The sequence below is a fragment of the Besnoitia besnoiti genome, chromosome I (genome assembly GCF_002563875.1).
Source record: "Besnoitia besnoiti strain Bb-Ger1 chromosome I, whole genome shotgun sequence".
In the NCBI taxonomy this organism is placed as follows: domain Eukaryota; phylum Apicomplexa; class Conoidasida; order Eucoccidiorida; family Sarcocystidae; genus Besnoitia; species Besnoitia besnoiti.
Genome location: NC_042356.1, coordinates 1,912,024 through 1,920,888, shown reverse-complemented (window position 1 = coordinate 1,920,888; position 8,865 = coordinate 1,912,024). Strand labels below are relative to the sequence as shown.

The window sequence follows — 8,865 nt, the reverse complement described above, 5'->3', positions numbered from 1 at the left end:
ACCGGTGACTTGCTCCGCCAACTGTCGTCGCGGCGAACGATCCCCGGTAGAGTAAGACACGAACGACAGACGAGCTGCGGTCAAATGGACTCGTAAAGGCTGCTCGCCGACCTCCTTCGAAGGCCGATGCTCATGAACCTCTCAGCGCTTACAATCCAGCTTCACTCTATCCTCCGCCCTCTTCCACTTCGCGTACCGTTTCGTGTCTGTCATCCTCTCCTTTCTTCCCCGTAACGGGCGCCGCGCACGCCCCGCCGCGCGGTCTCTCGAAGGGTCCGTCTGACGCCATGGAAACAGAGAAGAGAGACGAGATGCTTCAGCGCGAGCGCCAGCTGTTGCGCGCCGCCGCGAGGCAGAGACCTTGCGCAGAGTGCATTCTCTGCAGAAGCAACGCCTGCATTGAGAGGTGGCAGATCGCGCCGATTTCGGCATTTTCTCTCGCTCACGCCGAGTCGAAGGTCTTCTGGGACACAGCCTTTTTTCCGGTCGCCGCGCGAGACAGGCGCCCGCTGTTTCTGGGGCCGTTCGCCGACGAGGCCCTCGGCGGCGCGCTGACCGCCCTGACGGTCGATTCGCTTTTAGAGAAGATGGCGCACGAGCAGAAGAAGCGGGTTTCTGTTCACGTCGCGCCTTCGCGCTGCCTCAACTTCGTGGCTAAGAATTTCAAGTACGAGTTCATGGACTTTTCCGAGCTGGTACAGAGCATTCGACGTGAGCTGAGAAGCGGCCGCGGGACCGCGGCACGACGCGACGCGCCGGCGGGACGAGGGGAAGCGAGCGACGCCTCAAGCATTCCAGAGAGCCACGCAGAGGCAGCTGACTCCTCGTCGCGGCGGTACTTCTACTTCCGATCTCTGGGGCGGAGACCTGCCAAGGACCCCTCTTCGCTGGCTGCCCTCAGTCCTGCCGTCGCAGCAGCCTTCCGCCTGCCGCCAGGGCTGCGGCTCGAGGACGCGACGGGCGCGCCTTGTCCCTCGTCTCCGACTCCCTCGACGTCGTCTGCCTCTCCCGAGTCTTCCTCGTCGTCGTATTCCGCTTCGGCGTCGCCCTCATGCGACGCGTGCAGCGCTCGTCGAGAAGCGGCGAAGGAGCCTGCGCGACGGCGCGACGGCGAGGTGACACACGCAGGCCGCATAAAGCAAACGATCGGCGAAAAGGGAGCCGGCGGCTGCAGCTCTGCGCCGGCGGAGGCGCCAGTCGAAGCACACTCCACGGTCCTGCGGGTTGCCCAGCCAGGGCTCGAGCTGTGGACACACTACGACATTCCAGACGTGAGTTTTAACGCAAAGCGTCACACTGTGGCTACCCAAGCGGCGGGCGGATCCGCGCGCCTTTGGCAGTCTCGCCTACGCGCAAACTTGGGTAGATTCTACACACAGAAGATCCTTTGGGCACTGCAGCGAGCCGCTGAAGCACATGTGCCAGGTCGCTCGCTGGTGTCTCCGAGTCGTGGGGCTCGTCACCGCACTGAAACACGGGCCTGCGTTGACTTATCTGTCCCCACTAGGACGGGTTTTCCCATGCCTCATGTGCACGCCATCCTCTCTGCATATGTCCGTGGTGCTCGAATAGGGCGCTTCCCACACACATGCGTGGAGGCACATCCCGTGTGTAGGCCGATATGAGTATATCGATGCATCTGATCATACGCACTTCATCCCGACAGCCGGACGCCTGTATGGAGGTCTAGCGACATGGAGACGTCATGAATAGTTCTCATTCCCCATTGACTGGCTAGGTGCAAACTATTTCGCAGACACGCGGAGGTCGCCGCCTGTGCTTCTACTTGCTGTGGCGGTTGGGAGTGTTCCCATCTGTTATTTCCTCTCCGGCCGACTTGTATTGGGGTGGTTGCGCGTCGCCTTCTCTGTCGCTGTTTGCCAGAATTTCTTAGTGCAGATCTCCGGCTACAAACGCGTCTTCCTCTTCCCGCCCTCTGCTGTCGATCGCCTCGCGATTCGCTGCTCCTCATCCCCAGTCGAGGTAAGCGTCTGAACACGATCTACGCTGGCCGTCGATTCCAAAGTTAGGAATGCGCTCTAAGCGTTAACCTGGTTCACAACTGCTTCGCGTGTACCTACAGTATCCTTCAGCGTTGCGTTCAAAGCCGAAGCGAAAACACAGGGAACGCGGGAGGACGAGGACGAAACGTGAACTGCGTGGACCTGCGGACCCTCATAAGAGCAGTAGAGATACACAGCATGTGCAGCCAGTGCAGCCACGAAGGCGGGGGCCGCGCTCAGCGGGCTCCGCCTGCGTGGCACTCTCCGGCTGTGAGTTGCTCTGGCTCATGCGCGTCGCCCGCATGGGCGTCTGGCTGTCCTGGCTGTCTCCCGCGTCGCAGGGACTGGTGTCGGGCTCCTCGGAGTTTGAGCAGACGCATCCGGAGGCTGTGGGGGCGCTCCGCGAGGCGCGGTACGTCGATTTGTCTCCGGGCTCGATCCTCTTTCTGCCGACACGTTGGATCCACGGCGTCCTCGCGTTCCCTGCCTGGACGGATCTCTGCGCAGGCTGTCGCAGCTACGTCGAGGCGCTCGGGAGTCGCTCCGTGGAGCCGGTGGGGGACGCGCGGGCGTCGCACGGTGCCGACGCGCAGCAACGAGGCTGCGAGAGGGACAGCGGCGTGCTCGATGCCACCGCAGAGGCGACCGCGCGAGGCCTCAGCACCGCGCAGAGCCTCAAGGAAGAGGATGCGCGAGAGACCCCGGACGCATGCGTGTCGGTAAATGTATTCTTCTACGACCGCACTGTGCCAAACGCAGAGGCGGTCTACGCGAAAAAGGACGTGTACGGAAACAAGGTACGTTCGAACTCCGCGGTTGAGGGACGGCTGAGGCTAGGAGGAGCACGCACCAAAGGCGCTGGTATTCGTTTGGCTGCGCGGCCACAAAGCGAACAAGTTGGGCGTCGCTCCCAACGATACCCGGGGGACTGCGGTCGGTGGCAATCACATTCAGGCGACTACTGTGAGCGCGAGCATCCCATAGCAAGCAAGAGAAGAGAAGCGAATTCTGGGCGGGCTGTGACGCCCGCGGCGGCTGGGACGCACATCGCGCATGCCAGCGTAAATGTGGCAATGTTAATACGCGGGCGCAGATATGCAACAGGGATACCACAGTTTTCACGTGTGAGGTACCGTCACAGGTGACTCGGGATTGTAGCAGCGGTGATCACGTATCAACTCTCAAAGTCCGAGCGACACTGCTATAGATGGTAGTCCGCTCGGTGTTGGCATCGTTTCGTGCGGTTTATTTGGAAGCCAAGGGGGTGAGGCCTGGAGTCGCCGCAGCTTCCCGGGGTCTTTGGGGTGCTGGGAGATGGAGCAATGCCCGCGTCAGCCAGATAGGCATCTGTGAGGCGTCGTATGGCGCATGCCACGGACACGAGGAGTGCTCCGGGAGATCGGCGTCCATCGGCCTCAGCAACTTTGCCTACAGATTGCTCATGGTTTCTCCGCGCGCTTATGCCCCATTTGCTCGCTCGATTTGTGCGGAAACGAGGGAGCCGTCTCATGCGGCAAGGCTCGAGGCTCATGCGTATCTGTGTTCTACCCAAGCCTCGAGCAGTGATGCGCGGCTGCGGACTCGCAGCAGAAAGCAGCCGCTGAGTTGTTCGGCAGTTCCTGCGCTTTATTGTGTCCCACGCTTGTCTTTCCTGTTCCCTTTCATGTGGCAGGATCCAGAAATGTACGAGGAGGCACGTGCAATCATCCAGGAAAAGGTAGTCCCGGTAGGCTGTAATCAAGAGACCACTGCTCCAGCTCAGGTTGACTCTCAAGCCTGTATGATTTTCAGTGCCTTGCAGCTGGTGGCGGGGCCTTTCTTCGGCTTTTGTTTGCGTTCTGTTCGACGCTGTTCAGCGGAGCCCCCGGTGACCATATTTGCTTCAGGCAGCCCGCTGTGCTGTGTCAGTTTGTACGTTATTGCCCTCTGCTATCCGCGCTCAATTTCGATATGCACCCCGCCTTTCGATTGCTTATATTCGCGGCATGCTCATTGTTTCTTGCAGATTTTCTCCGCCCTCCCCGATACGTCGTCTGCCTTTTACTTGCGAAAGCTCTCGCTTGAGCTTCAGCACATTGCGAAAGCCATGGAAGAGAACGGGAACGCCTAATGTTTCCCGGCACGCGCACAGCTGCGAGGAACCGCACGGGTGGCTGCAACACAGGGATGTCCGCTCGTGCAACAGAGAAAGAACCCGAGGACCTGGCGAGACAGCTAACCCGAGAACCTATGTCCTTGTTTTTTTCGGTTTTTGACTGAGTGGATGTAACGCCAGGCTCCTGAGGGCGTCGAGACACACTTTCGCGCACTTTCCAGGAGCGCGCAGTCTGATTTTGGGACGTCACCGGTCTTTTGATTGACAGCGCCATCGAGGCCCCCCATGACGCAAACAAACACATTCTTTCCTGCCTGCTCTTGTGTATAACGACTGGGACAATTACTGACTATTCAGTAGGAGCTGGCTTAGTGTTTCTCTCGCACGCCGAATTTGCACAACCCCTCGATCGATTCCAGGGTCAGTCTGCTCTAGAGATCGTTCCTGCTGACCGATTTATGAAGAATGCGGCTGGCTGACCCTCTACTCTTCATCAAGCTGTTAGCCGACACCACACCTCGCTACGGTAATCGACGTCTCTACAAGCCTCTCGTTGCCATCTCCTACGTTCCCTTCCTCCCCCCCCTTTGTATGTGGGAGCGGGGCGGGCGTAGTGAGCGTGTCGAGTTATCATCTAAAACTAGGTAAATGCTTTCGCCGGACCGGATCCCGACTCATGCACGAACGAAAGAAGTCGTGGACGCCTTGAGGCCACGACGCTGTCACCGGATACAGCGTTACGTATACAAGGAGATCAATCGTGCGTAATGGGGCATACAATATCTCCCGCATGTGCTGTATATCTGTGAGGCGGTAGCGATAAGCAAGCCATACCACTCGCACGACCTGTGACTCCTTTGGAAGTAGAAGCTCAGGGACAGTGCGCTCCCCGCCAGCCATCATAGCCGGCCCCAATAAAGGCTCGGGAGAACGACTGGCAAGGCACACGAACGGCGGCGGCAAAACGCAGACGGCGGCCTAGAGAAGAAGCATTAACGGCATCGGTCGGCGCGGGCATTGAAGGACAATTTTTTTGTTCGCAGTGCTTCATCATATGGTCTCCCAGATAGTTCACTAAACTGTAAAACCTATGGAAGCATGCTGTATGAGTACGATGTTTAGGAGTCGCACATCGAGCACGAGCAGCACTGGAGCCACTTCAACCGGTGCCTGTGCCGTTCGGGACGCGGAGAAGAGGTTGCGATTGCGAAAGTGTAGAACCCGACGCAAACGATACTTGTTGCTTCGGCAGATGGCATGAGTGACGGTTGACGAATCCATCAACCCTACGGATCACGTCGGAACAACTGCTCCTCTGAAGCGCACTTACCAAATTTCGTAGTCAGCGGCTAGCTGTAAAAGCTACAAGTCTCCGCTGAAAACATCTGGATTGGCCGCCAAGCATAGATGCGCGCAGCAGCGACAAGAAAGCAAACAGCGAAAGGTACGATATATGCATACAACAAACAACTGGCCATCGTGCCTGCCAGGGCCGGTGCTACTAACCTTTCCGGCGGCGTGAAGCTTCTTGCTGATGATCACATAGCGGGATGATAGTCTGCTGTGGACTCTGTCTCTTGAATTCACTTTGAGAAACAGGGGTGAACACCACACGATTGCTCATTCTCGATGACTTGTCACAGCGCGAATTGGGTCGGTTTGTTTATCACCCTCCCCGTCCATTCCATCAGTGAGTTGGAACTTACCGCTCGCGTCTCCGTAACATGGCCCGTATTCCTCTAGAATGAGCGATACTCTTGTAGTATCTGGTTTGTTCGTTTCAGCGTTCATTTTTGTGCCTCGCGACAGTTATCGCGTGCGTTCTGTATTTTTTGAGGCCAGCTGAATATTTAGTTAAGCTGTTTATCGGCGTGCGTCCACTGGTTTGCAAGGCTGATCTCGCTTGTTTGTGTTTCGAAATGGTTCTTTTCAGGAGTTTCACGGTGCTGTGCCACCGGCGGGCGGGAACCCCAGTTTGTGTTGGCCACCTTGAATCAATAGGTTCGCATCGACCTCCGTTGAGCCTTGTGCGTGTTGGGCCATTCTTGGTGCAGAATCACGGCACCACCATGCGTTGTTATTCGTCTCCTCAAAGTGGGAATCGGCAAGACTCGCATTCGCCTCGGCACAGAGACGATTCTGAAAGTCGACGGAGGGGACAAGGCGCATCTACTGACGAATACAGAGGTCGGTCCTCTGCTTATACTTCCAAATATACAGACGCAGCAAGTCGATCTGGACACTTCAGGTATGCGTCAGCAGGAACGGCACCACTGCGACAATCCACGAGTGAGTGCCGAGACCTAGTGCCGGTCCCCACCGCTAGTCACGAAAAAGATTCCCTTGTGAGCGCATTGCTTGACAAAGGCTGGAGAAGTCTCGCGACGACGAGAATTTGTTCGATGCCGCTTCTGCCTGCGTGGGCTGTTCCTCCAAAGGAAGGAAATATGTGGAGAGAGCGGTTTTTCCAGGGTCGCCCGACAGGCGGGATTTCGCTGTTTGATCTGGCGCTTTTCGTTGCTCTTGGACTGTTGGTTTTCGGATCCCCTGGGCTTCACGCGCATGCCACTACAAACCCCGAGGGCGCTACAGGAGGACTGGCAGCGCCAGCGCCTGGCCCGGAAGCAGTGGTACCATTCCTGGCCAAGCCTCCTACATACGCTGTAGTGGCTGCTCCAGCTGTTGTTTCTCTAACGGACCTGTTCACAGTTTCACCCTTCGCAGCGCTGGAGATCCCTACAGAAGGGAAGGCTCATGAACCGCGTCCGGTAGAGCCATCAACAGAAGCGTCGGGGTCGCCGCCTCCTCCTCCCCCTCCTCCTACGGGCGTGAAGCGGGAAGACTCTCCAGGGGCGCAAGCGCCTCGTGGAAATACGGCTGCAGTGCCGCCATTCCTGAAGCTTGGGCTAGCCGCTGCAGCTGCCAGTGGCCTCTCTGAAACTTTGCGTCGGCTCGGGGTCTCTCCAGAGCTTCTCAAGGTACCTGATCCCTCGGGAACCTCCGGCGTCTCGCCATCCTCAAGCGAGTCCCCTTCAACCAGTGCGCCTCAAACAACGACGGCATCAGGTGTCGACACCGCAGTGCAGAGTGGCCCTAGCGGACAAGATGCCGCGGTAACTGTTGTGGCAGCAGAGCAGCGAGATCTGAGACCTTCCCCTCGGGCATATCCAGTTCCTGTTCCAGTTCCCTATTTTCCGGTAATGTATCCGGGACTGGCAGCTGTCCCCGTTGCCCCAGTGGTCTCGTACCCTGGTGGACGTTACGCGGTTCCTCCTCCTTTCCCCCTTTCACCCCCCGTGGCGGGGCCGACTCTTCCGCCTCAGGTTCCTGGGTTCGCGGCAGTAGCTCTTCCTGGCGTCCCCGTTGGAGCGCCAGTTGGGTACGGGGTTCTTCCGGCGGTCCCCGCAACAGTTACCGTGCAGCCAGCAGTCGCCGCCATGCCCGCACAGCAAGTTACAGTGACAGTCCCAACGTACCTGACAGCGCTTCCCGCAGTTGCTACGGCCGTTGCCCCTGCGGCGCGGTGATGGCATTTTTGTATGCCCCCCAGGTTTCACCGGATGTCGGGATGTGTGCAGTCTGCGAGGCACACCAGTGGGGAACGTGAAGCCAAGTGATGCTCGAAAACCTAAGAAGAATCTTGAATTTAGATTGTGGGTGTGACCTGTTCTGACGCGAATGAGCGGCAGTATGCCCGTAGCATTTGATCCATAGAGAAACGCCTCCGGTGCTCGTTAATAAACATGGAATCCGGTCCGCGGTATTCCCCTGGCCAAGTCGAAAGGGGCGAGAGGAACCTGTGGCGGCCCTTACACTTACTGAGAAAGCATCGCTTGGCTTCTGCATGCGCAACGTGCAATGCGTGTTTCTGTTTGAATCGTCCACTTCACACTGGCGATCTATCCTTTGTGACCGTCTGAATACATGGCTGGTGCAGGATACTAATATGGGCACGCACTGGTCGCATGCCAGAGAAACGTTTCATAAGACGGGGTGCTTCTTTGCTACAGGACGTGAAAGAAATCTAGGACTGAAGCATGACTCCACGTTTTAGTGGCGAAGCCCTTTTTTACGTATCGCAGGAACTCGTGGGGCTGAAAATCAAGATAAAGGCGGGACGCAAAAAGAAGGGTTGATTGCAGACATTGCCTTTGTGACCGGTGTGTCTATCTGCCGGCCACACCAGGAGACGCGGAACAAAGGAGGAACTGTGTTTAAAAATGCAATTAATGAGACTCCCACCACATGTACCAGTCGTGGAGCCATTTGCATAACGCGCAGAAAGAAACGAAAAAAAAAGGGCGGCAGCCATCTGGCGCATGCTGGATCCGTCGACAGTGTTTGTCTGCGAATTCTGCAATCATCGAAGGCCGTACAAGTGACTGCGCGCGGCGCCGGGAGGGAGCGTCTCGCATGTGGCATGAAAAAAATTTTGCTGCACTCTACACATAGCTCGCAAAACTACGTGACATATCTGCCTGTTGGAACGAATAAAACCAACCTAGTGACCCAACACTAGAAGGCCGCCTTTCCATCTGTACAGCGGAAAACGTAAGACACGGCAGACAACTCTGCTGCGACCGCAGCAAAACAAAATGGGACATCTACGCTGATGCACAAAAGAGAGAACTGCACGAAGGGCCTCCACATCTGGACCACCGCTCGTGACAACAGGTGCTGTGTACAGAACGCACTGAGGCACTGCATATGCATGTAAGCCACTCTTCAACTAACATCACTACGCCGATGCAACGCAGCGTCCCATGG

The 8,865-nt window shown here is 57.3% G+C and overlaps 2 protein-coding genes across 2 annotated transcripts; both read left to right on the top strand.

Moving 5' to 3' along the window:
* Positions 1 to 287: 287 nt before the first annotated feature.
* BESB_002820 (uncharacterized protein) lies at positions 288 to 4,113 on the top strand (the record flags this gene model as incomplete). Its single annotated transcript, XM_029359037.1, has 5 exons — positions 288 to 1,271; positions 1,885 to 1,983; positions 2,345 to 2,800; positions 3,676 to 3,729; positions 4,009 to 4,113. 5 exons carry the CDS (start codon positions 288 to 290, stop codon positions 4,111 to 4,113), a joined length of 1,698 nt encoding a protein of 565 aa, XP_029221950.1.
* Positions 4,114 to 6,500: 2,387 nt separating this feature from the next.
* BESB_002810 (uncharacterized protein) lies at positions 6,501 to 7,625 on the top strand (the record flags this gene model as incomplete). The annotated part of the gene is made up of 1 exon (XM_029359036.1): positions 6,501 to 7,625. The coding sequence occupies one exon, from the start codon at positions 6,501 to 6,503 to the stop codon at positions 7,623 to 7,625; it is 1,125 nt and encodes a 374-aa protein (XP_029221949.1).
* Positions 7,626 to 8,865: the final 1,240 nt, after the last annotated feature.